General features: G+C 43.4%; 1 protein-coding gene across 1 annotated transcript in view; it reads left to right on the forward strand.

The window, feature by feature from the left end:
- Positions 1-95: 95 nt before the first annotated feature.
- FAM189A2 (family with sequence similarity 189 member A2) overlaps positions 96-21,994 on the forward strand; it is a 61,291-nt gene continuing 39,392 nt past the window's right edge. The window contains exons 1-2 of the mRNA XM_032866579.1: positions 96-276; positions 10,569-10,625. Of these exons, the coding sequence (XP_032722470.1) occupies positions 193-276; positions 10,569-10,625 (141 nt within the window). The 5' untranslated portion in view covers positions 96-192. The remainder of the gene's footprint in view (positions 277-10,568; positions 10,626-21,994) is intronic.

Here is a 21,994-nt window from a genome sequence, read left to right on the forward strand (position 1 = left end):
CGGGCCGCCCTGCCGCCCCCCGTGCGGCCTCGCTGCGCCGCCACCGCCGCCGCCGCCGGGGTGCTGGCCGGGCCGCCCGCGCTCTCCTCCCGCCGGGCCGCCGCCGCCGCCGCCGCCGCCCCGGGCTCGGCGCTGCTGCCCGCTCGCCCGCTGCTGTCGCTCGGGCTGCTGCAGCTGATCCTGGGCTGCTGCATGGTGGCGCTGAGCTTCGGGGCGCTGTCGCTGAGCAGCTCCCCTCAGGTGAAGAACTCGTGTCCGTTCTGGGCCGGCTCCTCGGTGAGTGCCGCGCGCGCCTCCCGCCCGCCTGGACCCGGCCCTTCGCGGGAGGGGGCCTCTGGGGGTCGCCTCCACGGCCCCCGCATTGCGGCCCCCCCCCCAGGGCTGAAGTTGGGGAGCACAGCCCCTTAAGCCAGTTGAAGTTTTTGGAGACATTGAGGCTGGTGGGGGAAAAAAAGGCTCAAAGAGAGAGTAGTTCAGGCATGAAATGGGTGCACCTGGACCGTGTCTGCTCTTCGCAGGCTGAAGGATTTTGTTGTTCTGTCAAGTTAGTAGGCTCAAATAGATTTCCCGCTCTGGGAGGCTGGAAGAATGGGGGTGGGTGGTAGGAAAGTAGGAGAAAAATGATTCAACTTCGGGCCGTTGAGTATTCACTTCTCCGGAAACACCTGCGGGGGGAGGACGGGCATTTGATCTGTTTTGTCCACGGAGGTATCCACAGTGCCTGGCGCATAGCAGGTGTATTTGTGGGATGATTGAAGTGACAACCTGACTGGGGCATGCCATTTATTTTATTCCACTTCAAGGCACACAGAAATGTGAAATGTATGGCGTAGGATGGCTCCACTCTAGCTGGGGACAAGTTCAGGAGGTAATGACAGGGTGTGTGCACACCACGCTGGTACCTGGTCATTAAAGGAGGGCCCTAAACAGCCACTGGATTATTGGAGCCAGGCGGGCTGCTGTGCAGAATTTAATTCTCAAGAACTCAAAGTGTCCTTATGCGTCAGCTCCCCCAAAGCCTCCGGGGCAGGGGGCAGCTCCCTGGAGATGTCTACCCACCTACCCACCTGCCGCAACCGGGCCCTGCTTCTTCTCAGGGGGGAGGTTGCTCTGGGGCAAAAAGGGCCCAGCCTCTGGGGAAGGCTGCTGCCTTCAGTGTCTGTGGACTCCAGGTGGCTCCTCACCCCTCACTCCTAAAATGTCCTAGCATCTAAGGCATCCAACCTCTTGAGGTTTGCTGGGGATTGAGAGACTTGGAAAGACGTTTTTGTGGTATGATTGTGGAAGATGGGTGTTTGAAAGTAAAGGAACTTTTTATGAAGTAACTAAATCTGAAAGCTTGAAGAAGATCCGTAATGAATGTATGTGCCGAATAAACATAAAATAGTCCTTTTGTGGGTCCATGCATACCCAGATTCAAGAGCAAATTTTAAGACCATAGGGAGAACTAATCGCACCCAAAGTAGTTGTTTGAATAAGAACATCAAGAACATTAAGTGCAGTGAGCCCGGCCTGACATTTTATACCTAAATGGATGTCAGTCTGCTCTCCTTTCGAAATGCTTGGACACTGGTTGGGCCCTTGCTGTGGAGTTCACGGTCTGTTCATCGTGCTCTAGGAATCCCTCCCTCTTGGCCCCGCCACTGGGCTCTCCCCATGGTCTCCTGGCGTTTCTTTAAAACAACAGGGTCAGGATTAGATTCATTATGCTCCCTAGTCCACTCGTCAGACTAAATTCAGCCAAATGGTGGATGCATTTCATTGCCCTAAATGCCGTGGACCAGAAGTGAATCTTGCATACACTTGTAGGGATTTTTCCCTTTATAAAAACCGTAATCTTGGGGCGCCTGGGTGGCTCAGTGGGTTAAAGCCTCTGCCTTCAGCTCAGGTCATGATCTCAAGGTCCTGGGATCCGGCCCCGCATCGGGCTCTCTGTGCAGTGGGGAGCCTGCTTCCCCATCTCTCTCTCTCTCTGCCTGCCTCTCTGCCTACTTGTGATCTCTGTCTGTCAAATAAATAAATAAAATCTTTAAAAAAACAAACAAACCGTAATCTCTTGTCCTCTCAAAGATAGCTAGTTTAGGAGGATTTAAACCTATTTTTTTTTTCTCTTCTGAAATCAAACCCCCAAATCAGTGTACTACTGTGAATTACTTCAGAGGTGAATGCCCTTCGATGTCAGTCAAGCCACAGTTGGATTTGATGAAGTACATATAGCTAATAAATAAACAAACAAAATAAAAACGGCTCTTCCTGGACCTGCTGGCTGGGCGTGTCCTTGTTATCTAGGACCCAGCAAAACAGAGCAGGGAAAGATCAGTCACTTGGAACTTTCTTTTCTGTCAGCTTGTTTTCCACACCCCACCCCTCAGCTCTACATGCAAACCTGCAATTGTTCATTATGCTTATTTTTTGGTGACCTGTTTCTGAGGTTGACCGCAGAATTTACAAAGTGTCTGTAGAACCAGCAGAAACTGCGTGTCCAGAAAGACTGGGTAGTATTTGAGCATGGCATTAGCCACCATGACCATGGCGTTTTAGGAAAAAAGTTTCACCAGTAACGTGTACCTTTTGAATTTATATACATGAGAGAGACTTTATGTTTGTGTGTTATTAACTTTGCATTATGGGAATTTTTTTTTTTTTTAAGATTTTGTTTATTTCTTTGACAGAGATAGAGAGAGAGGGAACACAAGCAGGGGGAGTGGGAGAAGGAGAAGCAGGCTTCCCGCTGAGCAGGGAGCCTAATGTGGGGCTCAACACCATGACCCTGGGATCATGACCTGAGCTGATGGCAGGTGCTTAACAACTGAGCCACCCAGGCACCCCTGCATTATGGGAAATTTTAAATTTACTCAAACATTGCTCAGTGAACCCTCCTGTGCCTCTCACCGGGCTCCAACAACTGTTTCATCTCTGCCTCTGGCCGGCTTTGCTGCTGGCTCTGTGTGTTCTGATAGTATCAGAAGGATGAGTGTTTTAAGGGGGGTAGGAATGAGCTCCATGATGATCCCTAGGCCATTTGTTGCATTAACTTCCCACGTTATTTTGAAGCAAATCTCAGATATCACACCATTTCATCTGTAAGTAGTTCAATATGTGTATCATTTTGAAAAGAAAATCTAAACAGAAAGAAAATATAAACAGAATAAGGAGACAGCATTGAAGTGACCAGGCAGGTCTTAAGAGCCCCCCCCCACCCCAACTCTTCTTATGAAAATTTTAAATCTCACCAAATGTAGAAAGAATAGTATAATGAACCCCTATTTACCCATCATCCAGTTTTAGCAGTTAATCAACCCATGACTGCTGGTCACCCACACCCACTCCCCTACTGGATTATTATTTTTTAAAGATTTTATTTGTTTATTTGTCAGAGGGAGAGAGAGCACAAGCAGGTAAAGAGGCAGGCAGAGGCCGAGAAAGAAGCAGGCACCCCGCGGAGCAGAGAGCCCGATGCAGGGCAGGGCTCGATCCCAGGACCCTAAGATCATGACCTGAGCTGAAGACAGTAGCTTAACCCACTGAGCCATCCAGGCTAGTGGTACTAGATGATGATGATGATGATGATGATTTTTTTTTTGGTACTAGATTATTTTAAGGCAAATCCCTGGTATCATAATTTCAGCCCTGAAATATTTCAGTTTGGATTTCTAAAAGAAAGCAGCTTAATAGACAAAGAAAGGACTCAAGAACACATTGTAATGTACTAATATAAAGATAGCTAAATTGAGGTTTTTATGAAAAAAGCTTAAAAATTATGACTTGAGGACAGCAGGGTTTTTTGAAAAATATATATATAGCAGTTTTATTGAGATATAATTCACATTCCATACAATTCACCTATTTAACGCATGCGATTCAACGATTTTTGGTGAACTCATGGAGATGGGCAAGCATCGCCATAACCAATTCTAGAAAGTTGTTATCTCAAAAAGAAACCCTGTACCTCTTAGCAGTCACCCCCACCCCTCATTTCCCCCTTGACCCCTTTAGCCCTAGGCAACTACTGATTATTTTACTTTCTGGTTCTATGGATTATTCTGGACGTTTCATATGGACAGAATCATCCAGTATGTGGTCCTTTGTGACTGGCTCCTTTCACTTAGCATAATTTGCAAGGTCCGTTCAGATTATGGCACGTGCTTACAGCTCACTTTGTTCCTTCATTGCCTAATGAGATTCCACCATATGGAAACGGGATGTTTTATGTCTCCCTCAGAAGTGTTGCTGGCATATGAAACTAGGTAGTCGAGTGGTAGAGCCAGCTTGTCTAAGGTTACTTTGGACCCCTGATGGAACACAGTGGAAGGATATCTTCATCTCCAAACTCTGAATGACCATGATGTGCATTCCTCTGCTCTCACTATTAAATTGGCAAATCTTTCAGAATTGACAAGTCCTATTAAGAGTCTTTTTCCATATACTTTACATTCACATCGTCAGTAGTTTGAAGGGAGTGTTTTTAAACATACTCATTGTTTTTGAGCATTCTGTGATCATTTATTTTCTTCCTGGTATTGGGTAATGACTCAGTCTACTATTATTCCTGAAGGGCATGAAACTAAGAGATTATCACTTTTAAATGCATCCCGACGTTTGACCCCAGGTGGGTGGCAGGAGAAAAATCTTCAAGACCATGTTCAGGTCGTGGTGTCCTGATTTTTGATTTGGGGACACATTTAGTTACTACCACACTACACTGGATTATTGAAAGAGTAGAAGATTGCATTGGTTTGTGTCTTCTCCTTCAAAAACCAAAATTCCTAATTCTGATGACATGTCCTTGGGAGATATTTTAGGCGAATGGTAGAGAATTGGTTATTATTAAATTTTGCTCTTTTCTGGGAGCCTTGACATCCTTAATATTATCTGCATACATCTCTGTTTGAGTCACTGACCTAAACTCATGGTCCCCGTCCCCCACCCCATTTGAGTCTGTAATTCTTTGTCAAGATTCTGGTTCCTTATAAAGAGACAGACATTGGTGAACCTTCAGATAAGACTTTTTTTTAAAAAACTGCAGTGATGAAATATAAAAAAAGAATGAATGGTTCAAAGGAGAAACTAACTCAAAAATTCTGAAGTCTTTACCAGTTGAACAACAATAAATACATTTTTTTCTATCATGATCACCAAATGCTACTTCAATATTTATGGGCCATTTATTTAAAATAAAATAACTTTGGTGATGATTTTATTGATGTTCTTTGATCCTTTATTTTGCGTGGCAGCAGAGTGACACTGATAAATTCTTGAGTAAGTCTTTGAGCCTCTCAGCTTCATTTACCTGTCTATAAAATGGGTGCATTGATTCTTGCCTCAGAACTGATTTGGTGAGGGTGTAATTAGACAACATATAGAAACACTTGCTGCTGGGCTCTAGTACCAGGCCTGGCATATAGCTGAACGTCTATCAGTGTTTTTTAAATATCAAGGCAATATGTAATCCAAGTAAAGTGAAAAGGCCAATTTTCTCTGGGACATTCTAGTAACCATCATGTATACGTTAAAAATATCCAGGTGGCCACTTTCTCAGTCTTTTCAATGAATCATGCTGGACAGATAGGGAAGCATGATATACACCAATACATACAATTGCACACACACATTTTTTTAAATTGCGAGTGTAAAAGCTGTAAGTCAAGATTGATTGTGGAGAGGTTTGACTATTGTGTGCTTAATTCATAAGGTGGACATGGTACATTTACAGCTTGGGTCTTTTTATCTCTCTGTTCAGATATAGCAACTTTTGGCAAACAGTCCAGAACATTTTTGCCCTAAGGCATGTTCATGGATAGCAAAGGAAAAATAGGGCAGTAAAATAATAAGCTTTTGTTCTTAATGATTGGATTTTTAAGTTGGGAAATTAAGGCACATTAACCACATATGGTGGGTAACAACGATTCTTGTGTAAAGTATCTTGGAATCCTTCTTTGCAATATCTTTGAAAAAAGAAAGTCCTCTGCTTTTTCCTATAAGCTATGAGGAATGGGTTACAAGTGAGTGAAACCAAAATTATAATAAATCTCATTATAATAATATAGAGATAATTCAGCGTGAGAAAATAGGTGCTTGTCTCTTCATTCAGGGCAAGTTTCATCTAGTACTGGGTGGAAGGAATGCTGATGAGGTTGCTTTCTGCTGTTGGTAAACTCTTTTAGGAAGCACAAGAGTGGAAAATATATTTAGGCTGAAATAGTCATCTTCGAGCAGATTCACCCCCCCATTTCTGATCTTCATTCATTTATTCACCGTCCATTCATTCATTTGTTGACTTTGGCCATAACTAACTGAGTGACTCTGGGAGCCTCGAATACTCACAGATCCAAGCCCTCATGGGATTACCAGTGAGTGTAAAACACAATCAAACAAGTAACACCGTTGTGGTGTAATGGGTACTGTGGAGGGCCAGCATTAAGGGACCTTCCTGTCCCTTCTGATGCAGCTCCAGCTATTGCTGCTACTGAGGGAGATGGAGGTATTGAATCCTCTGGCTCCTTCTCTCCTTTCTCTGACCCTTCTTGCCATTTATGAATTCCCCCTGGCCCAGATGAAATGGGAGCATCTATTTCCTAAGTCTTGAGCTCTTAAAAAATCATCCCCAGCTGTAGCTCTTCTCTTCCACATTCCAGCAGATTCTAACTGATCAGTCTCTCCCTCACCTCTCACAGGATCCCATAAATGTCATAGGTTTTAATTGGGCTTGAAGAATGGGAGAAGTTGAGTAGAAGTAGGTATATGACTTTGTTGCCAGGTTTAGGACCGAGGTGGCTGTGACTATAAGTCCCACTTGCAACTGGAATGTAATTTCTTAAATCCCTGTAAAGAAGGGTGGTTTCCAGAAATCCTGTTGGGATTTAATGTGAGCGTGTGCTGAATCTATAAAACAATTCAAATGCAAATGTATTTATTACCTTGAAATAGTTTGTCTTACAATCCATGAACATGGTATATGTTGATTTGAGTCTTCATTTAATAATGCTTAATAAGGTTTTATTTCTCCCTACTGGGTCTTAAGTTTCTTTAAGTTCATATGTATTTTGAGATTATTGATATTTAGTATTTGTCAAATACTTCTTGTACATATTTTAAAAATTATGTTTTAAGTTTAGTTTATTGTTCATATATGCAAAACCCCTCTCAAAAAATAATAAAGATAGCTTAGTCCCTTTATCCCAGAGACCCTTGATTTTATTTTATTATTATTTTTTAAGACTTTATTTATTTGCTAGAGAGAGAGAGAGAGAGCAAGAGAACAAGCAGGGGGAGCATCAGGCAGAGGGAGAAGCAGGCTCCCCACTGAGCAGGGAGCCAGATGCAGGACTCAACGCCAGGACCCTGGCATCATGACCTGAGCCGAAGGCAGCCACTTAACTGACTGAGCCACCCAGGTGTCCCAGAGACCCTTGATTTTAAATGACTATTGTATCTGTCATGATCTACTAGATAAATGAATATATATATATATATATATATATTTTTTTTTTTTTTAACCCCTCTCACCTTAGCAACCCTATTACTGGGATTTTATCCAACAGAAATAAAAAGCACTTGTTTTTTAGCATTATTTGGCCATGGGTAGTTACCCTAGCATTCATTGTGAGGGCAAAAACCTGGAAATAGAATGCTTATCAATGAGCATGAAAATGATTGAATGCATTGGGCAAACCGTACAAAGGAATGTCATGTAGCCATTAAACAGAAATGAATGAGAGCTATTCCAGTGGACATGAAAACATTCCCTTGAGATATTTATTGAGAAAGAAAAAGAAGAGGAGGAAAAGTATCTTCTATGATCCATTTTTTTATAAAAGTTCACCTCTGTGCATGTGCCTATGTACACATACACATGTTTTTCTAGTAATAAGAATTTAAAGAAAAATCTATACATGTAAAATAGAAAATACACCAAATTGTTCATGTGGGTGAGGGGGGCGATCGTGTGGCTGATGGGGGAGGTGGAGAGTAGAGCTGAGGTCTCTCACTACCTTTTTTTTTTTTTTTTTAAAGATTTTATTTATTTATTTGTCAGAGACAGAGGGAGAGAGAGCGAGCGAGCACAGGCAGACAGAGGCAGAGGGAGAAGCAGGCTCCCTGCCGAGCAAGGAGCCCGATGTGGGACTCGATCCCAGGACGCCGGGATCATGACCTGAGCCGAAGGCAGCCGCTTAACCAACTGAGCCACCCAGGCGTCCCTCTCACTACTTTTTTATGGGAATTTATAGGCCGGGCTGGGCACCTCATTTTTAAGATAATGTTGATTTAATGGGCAAAAAAATGTGTTCCAAAAGCTGAACCACAGGGCTCTGTATTAAGGGAGGCAGGTGGTTTAAATGGCAAACCCTAACTGGTCATTCACATCATTTTTATACTTTAGTGAAGTGGGCATTTGTGTTTCCTTCAAGGGCAGTCAACTGTTTCAGTTATGTTTTTACAAAAATAGTTGCATCTCCTCAGCTGAGTCCAGTAAGCCGCAGGGCGGGCAGGCAGGGAGTGAGCGTGCATACACACACACACACACACACACACACACACACGCACTCACACACTGGAGTGTCTGTGCCTGCAGGGGGAGCCAGCACTGGATTGTGGGGAATCTGGAAGAATCGCTAAAGTCACAGCAGGGGAAACTTTTGAGTTAGAAGAGACCAGGAGAGGGTTTCCTCCGCTTCACCACATCTCTAACAAAACGAGAGTGAGGACCAGAAAAGTGAGCTGACTTGGCCCAGGGTGCATACTTATTCAGAAGCCAGGTGGGGAACGTGGACCCCATGGTCTCCTGGATGTCACGTTCCAGTCTGTAAAGGAGCTGCGGCCACAGGCAGACCCGAGCCCTGCGTGTCTCCGGGCAGCTCTCGTTCAGCGTGCAGAAGGAGCTACTGAATGTAAGAGGTTTGCGAAGATCTAGCGCCTGGTGGCCAGGCAGCTGAGAGTATGTTTAAACATCCCCAGGATGCAAGGATCGGTTGCCTATCTGCCTGTATGCGGTTTCTGGCCCTTGATATAAGGGGGTAGACGTGTCCTCTGCTGGTTTGACACTGTGGCAAGGTGGACTGTCAGCCAGTAAATGCAGAAGGGAGGGCATGGTAGCAGGCCTGTGAGCTTGGAATCTAAAGTAACACTAAAATCCCTGTTGATGTGTAGCTGATAAACAATAATCGTGAACCGTACATATGAAGGATTTTGGTAAGAAGTGCGTAAAGGAAAACCCTTCTGATAGCACTAAGCAGATGCGAGCACACCGTTCCCTGAGGGAAAATGTGCTCCAGGGACAGGACCACGTCCCTGAGCTGAAGAATCACTTTGTTCTTTCCGCTGGGCTTAGTGAACTGGGTTATCCAGAGGGCCGGCGGTGATTTCCAGTTTACGTTTTGGCCAAATGTCGATTCTTCTTTACCAAGGATTTTAGATTGTTGTTTATCAAAGTGTCATTTTGCAATGTGAGACTTTTCTCGCTGTAATCCCTCCCCTCCTTGTGGAATAAAGGCTCAGGAACAGTCATCGGTTGCCAGTCAGGTGACTGTGCCAGGATGGGAGGCAAGGATTGGGAGACAAAGTAGGAGTTGACAGTCGGCGGGCGAGGCAGAGATGCACCTCTCAGGTTATTAGGACAGAGAGCATTTTGGGGGGAACATTGTGTGGAGGGCTTCCCGGAGTGTGCCAGGAGTGTGGGGTGGTGGGATCCATGAAGGCTTCTCAGAGGAGGTGACTGCTAGTCAGGATCTTGCAAGATGCATGTAGATCTCAGGCAGCCACGAGGGGAGCTGGGAGAAGACACCACAGCCAAGAGAAGCATAGAGCCCTGTGGTGTCTAAAGCCTGGCCAGCCTGGTGGGGGACAGGTGTGCCTGGGAGGTAGAGGGGGCGGGGGAGGGGCAGGGGTGCATAGAAACCAGGCTTGAGAAGCGGGCAGAGGAAGATTCTGAGAGACCTTGAGTGCCACTTCAGGGAGTTCACTTGTCCCACAGAGGATGGGGACCCACCTAACGAAGGCAGGGTTGCAGCCATGCATGTGTCATACGAGGTTGACAAGGCAACAGGTTCGGTGCTCTGGGGCAGGGAGCTTGGATCAACAAAACTGATCCCTTCACTAACTGGAAGGATAGACTGTTCTCTCTGTGTGTTTTGTTTTGTTTTTTTAAGATTTTATTTATTTATTTGAGAGAGAGCACGAGCAGGGGGAGGTACAGAGGGGCAAGCCGACTCCCTGCTGAGCAGGGAGCCCAAAGCAGGGCTCGAGCCCAGGACCCCAAGATCATGACCCCAGCCCAAGGCAGATGCTCAACTGAACCACCCAGGCACCCTGTCTTTGCGTGTTCTTAATTGACCTTGAGAAAAACCATGCACAGTCAATAAAAAAGCTCTGGGGGCCTTGGAGGGAAGGAGAGTCCAAAGTGGTCTACCAGGGCTCATGTAAGCAGTAGGAACATTAAATGTTAGAATTAGAAGGCTTTGAAATTTCAGGTTTTTTTGAAAAACAAAAAACAAAACACAACTTTAGAGACTAGGATTAGTTTATTGGAATTGGTCCCTTTTCTAGATTTATGATACTGTTTATCCTTCTAGGTGATACTCTCTGGAATCATAGGATTAACAACTTGGAAACGGCCTATGATACTTCTGGTATGTACTGATCTCATAAATTGTTACCCTTTGTAAAATGTGCTATGTGAGAAGTCTGTTGGAATCAACCACTGAAGAAAAACCGAAGCTTTCTTGTTCATTGAAAAAAGAAGCTCACAAGGGATACCATTAAAAGTCAGACCTTCTCGTAACCATAAAGCGAGATGATAGTTCTGTCAGTTTTCTGATTCTTCTTAAGCTTCTTATGTACCCAATGTGTTTCTAGTTCCAGGCTTAGATCTCTTGTAAAGATGTAATTTTAAAAATTGGTTTGCTATGGACATTTAAAAAAAAAAAGATTTATTTATTTATTTATTTGACAGAGAGAGAGAGAGAGAGATCACAAGTAGGCAGAGAGGCAGGCAGAGAGAGGGGGTGGGAAGCAGGCTCCCCACTGAGCAGAGAGCCCAATGTGGGGCCCGATCCTAGGACCCTGGGATCATGACCTGAGCCGAAGGCAGAGGCTTTAACCCATTGAGCCACTCGGGTGCCCCTGCTATGGACATTTTTAAACATTCACTAAAGCAGAGGGAATAATTAAGTGAACTTCCTACACTGATCACCAGCTTCAGCAACTCCTGACTCAGCCAGCCTTGTTCAGCTGGACCCCTGCCCATTCCTGTGCTCCCATGTTCTTTTTCCCTGAATAGTCTTTTGAAGTAAATCTCAGTTATTAAATCATGAATACATAATTTTTTATTGTCATCATGCTTTGGTTGGACAACCTCAGAGTTTCATGACTTAGACTCTCTTTATCACAGATCTACCATATTTTCATGGTAATAAAGACCTGTATTGGTAACTTTATCCTTTTTTAAGTCATTGATTTTTTTGATATTGATATATTTTTAACATACTATAAAGTTAACCCATTTTAAAGTTCACAATTCAGTGGCATTTAGTACATTCCCAATATTCATTTTGTTTGTTTGTTTATTTTTGTTTTTGTTTGTTATGTCCTTTGGATTTAGGGAATGCTATAAAAAATAGACAATTGCCAATGGAATTGCCAACTTTCAAAGATGAAGTAGGTCTGACAATTGCAATTTGAAATACATATAATGAATTCTATGTGACATCTATATAACATATATATAATATCTCTTTTGATTTTTCTCCCACCCATTTTGAATAGGGTTAAATAATTTTCTAGAACCATTTTGTGTATATGCTTAACAGTTCATCTTAAACAGACCACTGTTTGCTGGGTGGTGGGTAATAAATACAAAACTAGCTAAATTCTTAAAAGCAGGGAGAAGTCCACAGTAGAATACAGTTGGAGTAATGCATCCTGGTACTGTGGTGATGGTCTTGAAAAACTAAAGTGTTTTCAGGCCTACAAGACAATTTAGGTAACATTTTAGAAGTCCATCATTTAATATTTCTGGCAGGAGTAAATTACTGGTGCAGCATTTTAATCTATGAGATGGCAGGGTAGGAGAAAATGAGGCTCTGGATGAGTTTTATGGCATGTGTTATGAGTGGCTGAGGTCTCTTTTGCAACAACTGTCTAGAAAAATGTTGGATGGGGTCCAGTGTTTATACTAATATTTGGCTATAGGAATCATTTTTGTCCTGATTTTTCCATTGGGTCAATATTAAAATGCTCAGGAATACAAACCTCAAGTATTTAAATTAAAATCAGAAAATCCCTAATGTTCTTTGTCCTTTTAAGATTCCCAGTGGTGAGAAGAATCAAAGCGTGTGTTCTGGGTGGGTATTTAGAAGGTGGACCTTTTAAGACATTTGTCTCTCTAACGTTTTCTTTTGGAAATATACCTCACAGATTCGTTAGGTGAGCTCAAACAGCTATAAATGAAAATGACCTTAGTAGAGATGTATCTTTATTATTATGCCTTTGGATTTATTTCTCAGCTTTGTTGATAAGCATAGGTACAACTCTATCAAAGCTACAGCCAGTTTGTATGTACCATGTTGTGCACTGCTTTTTCTGTTTAAACATTACATTCATCACGTCCATATCAGTAAATATTATGTTTCCTTGTATAAGGAGTCCACATGCTTGCCTGAAAGGCATTCTGCCCTATTTCTATGTTAGCGTCAGTTATAAACCTGTCGGACACATGGGCTTCTGTATTTTGACTGTTATGAATTACGTATTTAGAAGTATTTAGAATCAAGAAGCATATAGAATCAAGTAGAGATTGTTTTGAAATGCTAATTAACATCAGTTTATAAAGAAGATAAATTAGTTGATAAGAATTGTACAATGACAAAGAGTTCTGGGTATAGCAACAGATCATTTGAGTCTTGGTCAACATCCAATGAGAGTGGCCCATCATCCCTGCTTCTCAACACGTCCCAGCACTGACTTTTGGCTTCACAAATTTGGCTTGTAATTAGCCTATGTGTTGTTCATTTTCTACTTGCTGTCTGTCTCCCCACTGTGGATAGTTGTATGAAGACATGGGTCTTATCCGTCTCATTCACCCAGTGTCTGCAGAAACAGTGTGCCTGATACACATCTGTTGTTGACTGTGAAGTGAATTTGGCAGCCAATAAGAAATGTCCTAGGTCCTAGGAATGGCCTAGGTCCTCGGCGTTTCTTTTTTACTTCTGTCTTAAATCTCTCTCACTAGTTTCTGTCCTCTACAACATTGTAGTCTTCCCCTTTTTACTTCAGGGTGGTTAGGGAGTGTAAGGGTGGGGGAGGTTGGGAGGGGGTGGGTGGTCTTTTCAGGGCCCTCTGAGAGGCACGTTGTCCTCGTTTTGCATTGTTGGGGGCACACTTCATCTAGAACACTTGAATGCTTCCTTTTGAGGACTGTTTATATTGGTGCTGCTTCTTTTGTGATTGTTTCAGTGATTACATTTGGTTTTATACTGGTGTGCACAAAGAAGGCTCAGCCTGACCCAATTCCTTCAAATTCAAGTTTTTGTGGAAACTCGGAGTTGGAAGTGTTCATTTACTGGATCCTCTTTGTTATACCGATTAAATACTCATGTGTCCAGGACAAAAATAATAATCTTGGAACATCGTTTGTAAACATTTACAGCTATTTTTGACCATGACTTGGATCGGGCTAGTGTGTGTGTGTGTGTGTGTGTGTGTGTGTGTGTACTTGTGTGTGCGTGTGCCCACATGCATCATTTCAGGCTATGTGTTTTCTATCTAGAACAAACATTTCCCATTTTTTAAAAAAGATTTTATTTATTTATTTGACAGAGAGAGAGATCACAAGTAGGCAGAGAGGCAGGCAGAGAGAGACAGGGAAGCAGGCTCCCTGCTGAGCAGAGAGCCTGATGCGGGGCCTGATGAACTGAGCCAAAGGCAGAGGGTTAACCCACTGAGCTACCAAGGCAACCCCATTTTCATCTTTAAAGAACGTTCTTATTTCTTCGAGTTACCTCCTTTTTCATTCTAATGAAATGGTTTATAAATTTCTAGATATTATAGACTCTGTGCTGGGAGTGACTTCAAAGAATGTCTTGTCTTGTCTAGTCACCTCAGTTCAAACATCGAATTGTCTTAGTAAGATGTTTTTCTCTGGTGGTCCATTGGGTAAGAATTCCCACCGTGAAAGTTTAGTCAGACTTTCTGCCTATAATTTTGGTTGCTTATGAAGTGGTCATTTGAGCTGTTTTTCTTGTCAGTTTAGAAGAGTTGAGGGGAATATAACCTGAAGGTTGGTTAAGATGGCTTTATTCTTTAGCATCAAGAATGAAGGTACTTCCTTGGTGATGTTCCTGGGTCACATATGTGGTTTGTTCTCAACTATGGGCCATGTCTGCTTCTCCCTCTCCCTCTGCCTGCTGCTCCCCTTGCTTCTGCTCTCTCTCTCGCTTTCAAATAAGTAAATAAAATATTAACAAAACCTGTAAACTGTAAAATGGGATCTAAGGTCCGCACCTCAGACTGAGAATAGGAGAGGTAAATGGACTGGATATAAGAAAAGGATCCATCAGTTTCTCTTCTAACGTTAAGATTATGGAATTTAGGGTAAAACTTCATTACCCGAAAAGAGACTAAAAAATGGTTTCTGTAAGGTCTACAGACATTCCATCGTCTCACCTAACTGTCCAAACAGGCTAGGCTGGCAAAGATGGTTCTGCTCTACGAAGTCATTTGGGGATCCAGGTCTTTCCATCTTACTGTGCCTTGAAGGGAGACTCATGGATCACCCAGACACTGTCAAGAGATCAGGGAATTACCCCTACTTGATAGTCAGAATTACTTGTAGGTGGTTAGCTGCGAGAAAGATGGTGGCCCTTTCATTTCTGATGGCATGAAGACCAGGAGGGGTCAGAAGACCTGTGGGCAGTTTAAGGATCTCTGCATTTATAAGACGAGCTCTGAAGCTCTGGCTTTGTGCATTCTGGTTCTTCTAAGTATACTTCCTGGTTGTCAAAAGTTTGGAATGAGCCTTGGTTTGAGAGTTCAAGAAATCTGCATTTTAATGCTGACACATAACCCCTAGTTATCGATGACCTTGGGGAAGTCTCTTGGGTTCTTTATCCACAAAATGATGAACTTACATCAGAGCAGTCTTCTAAGAGTCCTTTCACTCTCATTGTGTAGGTTTCTAGAAACCTCGTTAGTTACCCAGAGGGCGTTTTAACTTTAAATGGACAGTTTTAACATAAGCTCCCTGTGTATAAATACTATCATTGTTTCTTAAGATTTTTTAAGGTATAAAAATAGATGGCTGTTCTTCGTCTTCAGAATAGTTAATAACACTCTGTTGCACGCATATAATGTTTGAGAGTTTATATCGTTAGTCATGTGGCTTATATGGCAGGCATTTTTCCTATTTTATAGCTAAGGGACCAGTGGCTCAGGAGTGAACCAGCTTGTCCGGTTGACAAACACATGAACTATTATTAGAAAGAACTGGGGATGTTGACTCCCAGTCCAGTGCTCCTTTCCTGGTACCATTCCTCCACCTCCTCCATTAGCAAATTGCTAGGTACTTCTCTGTGCCCAACAATGTGTGAATGTGTGTATGTATGTGTGCAATTTAAATTAATTATTTTTGTATTTGTGACTGCCTAATTCTTTTTCAAGTTCTAAAGGGGTCAGTGTATCCTTCATTGAAAAGGGCAAGTGGCAGAATTGAACAAGGCAACAGGAGGGCTCACTTTGAATCTTAATCCTGTCACTTTCCATCATTGAGTGGCCAAGGAAATGATCAGATCAGTTTCCTCATTTGTACAATGGGGCTGTAGCCATCTCTCAGGATTGTAGATCGGGATGCATGTCGAAACTGTAAAATGGGGGCTTCTGAGTGGCTCATTCGGTTAAGCATCTGCCTTCGGCTCAGGTCATGATCTTGGGGTCTTGGGATCAAGTCCTGCATCGGGCTCCATGCTCAGTGGGGAGTCTGCTTCTTCCTCTCCCTCTGCCTGCTGCTCCCCTTGCTTGTGCTCTCTCTCTCACTTTCAAATAAGTAAGTAAAATATTAACAAAACCTGTAAGCTGTAAAATGGGATCTAAGGTTAAGCGAGCACGTTATGAATCATTTTCATCATCCTTTGAGAAGATCTTCGAGAGGAGATTTGGTCTCTCATTTTGGTGTCATTAGATAACCCATAGCAGCAAAATATGCACGTAGGCATCGTTAAAGCAGCCTGGGCTGGGCTTTTCTGGGACCACAGTGAGCCTGGTCTACTGGCAACAGAACCTTCATTTCTCTCCTCCGATCACCTGCTCCCCAAATTCGTGCATTGGGTAAGAAGCTGGTATCCTCAGGGGCTGGGAGGACTTTGGGGTGGCCCATTTCCAGGCAGAATCAAAGCCTGAGCAATTCCTTGCTTTGCAGACAGGCCTCAGCCAAGCGGGTGTGCTCTCATTAGTAGCTCGTTTGTCAGCGACAGGTACTTGCCCAGGCTTTGAGGTACCCTTCCTGCCAAGTCCATTATTACAACGAAAGTGAGCCTCAGGCCCAATTCTGCTACACATGCACACACTTATTAGCCAACAGACAAAACAATCGTTCATGTGCTCTGTTCTGCAAGCTTAAAGGGTAGAGGACTAAGGTTTTTACTGAGCGCACAGAACTGTGTGAACAATTTTTTACCACTAGTTCTTGTTGTTCCCATTTGTCTTGAAAACCATTGCTGATGCCCTGAAATTCTGCTGATGAAGCAAAGCTCAGTTTATTGGATCTGTCACAGTCGGGAAGAACACCTCCTCGCTGGGAGGTCTCAGAAGGGGTGAATCCGAGAGCCTGTTTGCTCTTTTTGCCTATTTATAGGGTTGAAGGATCCCGGTTGGCGGATTGTAAGGTGAGCTTTGCAAGATAAGAAATTGATAGGATTTGGGCAAAAAACTTATAACCTAATAGCTTTGGATTGATTGGTGGTCGACTAGAAGGGAGGGCCTGGAAGCAAGATCTGATGAGTAAGCTGTTAGTTTGGATAAACGATTTTAATTGGTTCGTAGTCTTACAGTTGAGGAACAAATATTTCCCGGGGCAAGGAGCTGCGTTATCTTTGCTTGTTCTCAGTATTGTTTAATATAGGGTCAGAAAAATATGGCCAGCTGCAGAATTGATCACAGTTGGGACAGGAAATTATGTTGGTTTTTGTTCTTACCACACATGTCCAGGAGTACCCCTTTTTAACATCCGTTGTGCAAATTAGACAAGCTAAGCGATTCGTGGATGGGACAACTCATTTCCACAGTCATTCTGCTAATTTAACAAAGTTGCTTGCTTGTTGTTGAGAGATGAAAGCAAAGGAAGCTTCTGGAGTATGGCCTTGCTCATACATGCTGGTTGATTATCCTGGAATTTGAATTCCTGACCGTCCTTAGGATGAGGATGTCACGTGGACCAACTGATACGTTCATGGTATCACACTGTCTGTGCTGAAGCACGTCACGGGGCCCACTGTGGTGGTGGTGAGTGAGCCCTGCCTCTGGGCTTTCTGGGTCCCACAGCTCGGAGGGATCCATTTCTGACATGTTTATGAGAGAACTACAGGAACCACGAGCAATCTGGGGCAAGAGGGGAGACCATTTTGAACTGGCAAGCATCTTGAAATCGATACCATGTCATGTGGAAAGTTATAATGTATATGGTGCCATTTGTGTGTGTGTGTGTGTGTTTAAACCTGGGGGATCTATACCTACGTGTTTATAGTCCCTTGGAAAATTTCTGAACGGATATACGGGAAAGTTTATAGTAGGCACTTCTGTGGCGTGTGTTGTGTGAGTGGGAAGGGGAAGGAGGGAGACTTGGACTTCCACTTTCTACCTGGAGAGGACATGCATTGTGTTGTGGGACCTCGAAACTTTTTTGATTTCCTTGTTTTGTTTGGGTTTGGTGGCCGGTCTCTTTGTATCAGAAGGCTGGGGCTTCGTTTATTTGCCTTTGTGGGAATCTCGGTGGGAGGCTGGGCCCTTCCAGTGATGGAAGCTTCTGAGGCCAGATGCTAACACGTCTGGATGCCAGCAGCCAGGACGTGCGCCGGCTGACCTCCACGCATGGATGCTCCTGCCCAGGACTCTGAAGCTGGAGTCATTGATGCAGAGTAGGCGAGTCTGCTTGGACCTCCTTAGGTCCAAGGCTGGCAACCAAGGACCTGGTTTTCCTGGGCCATGACCTTGGTAGAGGTGCGAGCACCCAGTTTCCCTTGGCTCCTCCCCAGATTTCTGAGCCTGGTTCCTGGGGCTTCTGTGAGCTACCTGATAGCCCTGCGAGAAATTCCTTTTCTGTTTGAACAGCCCGGGTTGGTTTCCGTTGTTCGTAATGTAATCAAGAACTCTGCTGTAGGACTGTGACTTTTGTCTTCTATGAATGTTGCTTTTATAACAATTTAAAAAGCTAATTCAAAAATAAGTGAAAGGGATTCATTTTAAATATTCGCTCACTTATGGTAACTCAGGGGAAAAATGAGCGGTCCTGTTGGTGCTCAAATTCGATTAATTAATGGTGAGTGCTTGGTGTTGGGTGTCAGGGTTGGGGTGGTGGCCGAACTAGGTCTTACTAGATGTAATTTCTTAATGAGGATACCGAAGGGTGGCCTTAAGGAATTGTTTAAAGAAGAAAACAGAATAATGTATAAATCTTTGTCTTTTAGCAGGCATCCTGCAAGTTGATGGAGACAAGGGAGTAGAGATTTGAGTCAGATCTGGATCTGATCTGGGTCCCCTAAGTGCATAATTTAGGGCATAATAAGTAATCACCTCTTTGAAACTGTCTCCTATTTATTTTGTGTCTATATCCACAAAATATATTTATAAATATATATATGCATATTGTATATTTCAAACATGTATATATACTACATATATGTGCACACTGTACATATCAAACACATGTATGGCATATATGCGATGTGTATTTATCAAACCTGTGTATGTCATATATATACATATATATTGTATGTGTGTATGTGCCGTATATATGACATACACATGCACTGCATGTATCTATCTATCTTTATATATTTCAAACACACCACTGTGACATGGTGACATTTGATGATTTGCTAAATGCCTTTTAAGAGGAAGAAAATCTTTTTTATTTAAGGCACTCATCAGCAGCCTTATTCTGGTTAAAAATAGTCATCAGGCCTCTGTACATTTCTCCAAGCACCCCAGACCTGAGCACACTCCCCGAATCAGCCATTTCAACCCACTGAGCCACCCAGGCACCCCTCAAATTAGCCATTTTAAACTCTGATTTTAGTGCCCTGATGGTTGTCTCCATCCTAAAGATAAGGGATTCATAACCTTTTCTCCCATTTATCCTTTCTTGTTTTGGGGGTTTTTTCAGGGGAAATTATTTTTATTTCTCCTCTCGATAACTTTATAATTTTAAATAATTTTTTATAAACCTCTGTTTCTCGATTCATCAACTTGAGGTAGTATCTTTTGACTCCTTTTAATAAGATGAAGGAATTAGCCCTCAAATCCACTTTTTTCCTCCTTCTGCCACCTTCTGATAGTAAAACCATTACTTTTAGATGCTCCGTGTTTTAACATTTACGCCCTGCTCTTAAACTTTATTATACTATTCAGATTTTGATCTTAAATCGTGTCTAAGAGAGCAAAAACCAGCAATGGGCCTTGCAGTATTTTCACTATGTGAACGTGATTGTAATAGGATGTGAGAATTGGAGTCTTTATTTAAAATTTTTAAAAAATTATTTTTAAAGGTTTTATTTATTTGAGAGAGGGGGAAGGGGTAGAGGGAGAAGGAGAGGGACAAGCAGACGCCCAGCTGAGTGAGGAGCTTGACTCTGGGCTCAATCCCGGGGCTGGGTCCCAGGATGCTGAGATTGTGGTCTGAGCCAAAGACAGACGCTTAACTCACTGAGCCACCCAGGCACCCTCGGATTCTTTATTTTCAGATTCACCTGGGGCTGCATTTCGTAGAGGAGATGCCAACAGCTTCCACATTCCAGTGCTAGACTGTTGAAGCAGGACTTGTAAAACTTCTGGGTAAAAACCAGTTTTGCAACCCTTAGCTGATCTCCAGCCCCTAGCCTATAAAAAGATTAGGGATTAAAGAGACAGATGGTTTGGAGAAAGTTACTGAATTGCTGTGGCATTTTGAGTCCACCTCCTCATGGGGAAGGGAATGAGTGCTTTAAGATAAGCCCATGGAGAACCTGATACCGGTCCCTTGGTTGACTGGACTGGTATCAGGCACTTGCCTGGGGAATTTTAAAGGGCTGGTTGGAGTGCCTTGTGCCTCAGAGTTAAAGACTACTGTTGGGAAATCATTGTACTTTCCTGGACCAAGACCAAACTGGGAGAGGCTGGGCCTGCACTGTCTGATGCTTGATAGAAGGAAATGGTAGGCTCCACAGTCCTGTCGCAGAGGAACCAAGAACAGCATTCAGGAGCAAGTGCTCTGTAAACAAACCAGATGGGAGGAGTCCCGTGAACTGCCCTTACCTTCTTTACCAGTGTGATCCGGTCTCCCCCTTACTCCCTCCTCTCCAAGGGGACAGAGCTGTGGCTGGCAGGCTTTAGGAGAAGTGGACCCAAAAAGAGGGAAACAGAAGATGGCAGTCAGTCCCTTGCCTTTCCCCTGCAGGCTGGCTCCTTCCCTACAGTGACCTGTCAGATAAGAGGGAGAAAAGCTGGGGCGCCTAGGTGACTCAGATGATTAATTGTCCACCTTCCACTCAGATCATGGTCCCAGGATCCTGGGATTGAGTCCCACACCTGGATCCCTGCTCCTCGGGGAGCCTCCTTCTCCCTCCCCCTCTGCCTCTCTCTCTGTCTCTGTCTCTTATGAATAAATAAACAAAATCTTAAAAAAAAAAAAAAAAAGAAAGAGAGAGAAAAGCTAAAACTGAAGTTCAAGTTTTGTCTGGGACCCAGGTCTGGACACGTTAATTATGGAAATGAGAATTTTTGTAACTTAAAGTGACTGGAGGATTTTTTTGCACCTGACATTGACCAGAGAGGTCACAGGTGCAGTCCCAGATATCATCTAAGGGGTCAGAACACACTAGCCCTGCAGCGTGGGCTTGAACAACACGAAGGGAGAGAACAAAGTGGTTTTTTGTTGGCTCCCGTGAGCCCTGCTTACTCAAGGGATCAGCAACATTATTTTTGTTAGCAGCACCGTGAGTGATCAAGTCTAGAGAAAAGGAAATGTAACCCTGTGGTCCCTCAAAGGGGGATAGTTTTGAGCAACCACATCAAATCTGTTGTTTTTTCTTCTTCTCTGTCATTTGCTGGGTTCCGTCTCACATTTCACTTGACTTCAGTTTTGGACCATGACTTTGACAGATATGTTTATGTTATTTCTGGAGTTTTTTTTTTTTTTTTTAAATATGCATCTGAGTCTCCTTTTCTGGAGTTTCTAAATGCCTCTTTTCTTTTTCTCCTGGCAAAGAAAGCCTCTAATCTCAGAGATGATCTGACTGCTGTGCCACTGCCGTCCTTATCGTCATCATCGTCATCTTCGACAGTTTTATGGAACTATATTTGACACATTATAAATTCACCCATGTAAAATGTACAGTTCAGTAGTTGTTATATGTTCACAGACAGGCACAAACATCACCACCACCAGTCGTACGACATTTTTATCAACCCCCCAAAAGACCCAGTACCCATTAGAAGTCCCTCCCATGGGGTGTCTGGGTGGCTCAGTGGGTTAAGCCTCTGCCTTCGGCTCAGGTCATGATCTCAGGGTCCTGGGATCGAGCCCTGCATCAGGCTCTCTGTTCAGTGGGGAGCCTGCTTCCCCTTCTCTCTCTGCCTGCCTCTCTGTCTACTTGTGGTCTCTTTCTATCTCTGTCAAATAAATAAAATCTTTAAAAAAATTAAAAAAATAAAAAGGAGTCCCTCCCATATTGGGGTCATCTGGGTGGCTCAGTCGGTTAAGCGTCCGACTTGTTTCTTTTGTCTTTTCTTTTCCCTTTCTTTCTTTTCATTTCCT

The sequence above is a fragment of the Lontra canadensis genome, unplaced genomic scaffold, assembly GCF_010015895.1.
Source record: "Lontra canadensis isolate GAN:19392208 unplaced genomic scaffold, GSC_riverotter_1.0 scaffold31, whole genome shotgun sequence".
Classification (NCBI taxonomy): Eukaryota; Metazoa; Chordata; class Mammalia; order Carnivora; family Mustelidae; genus Lontra; species Lontra canadensis.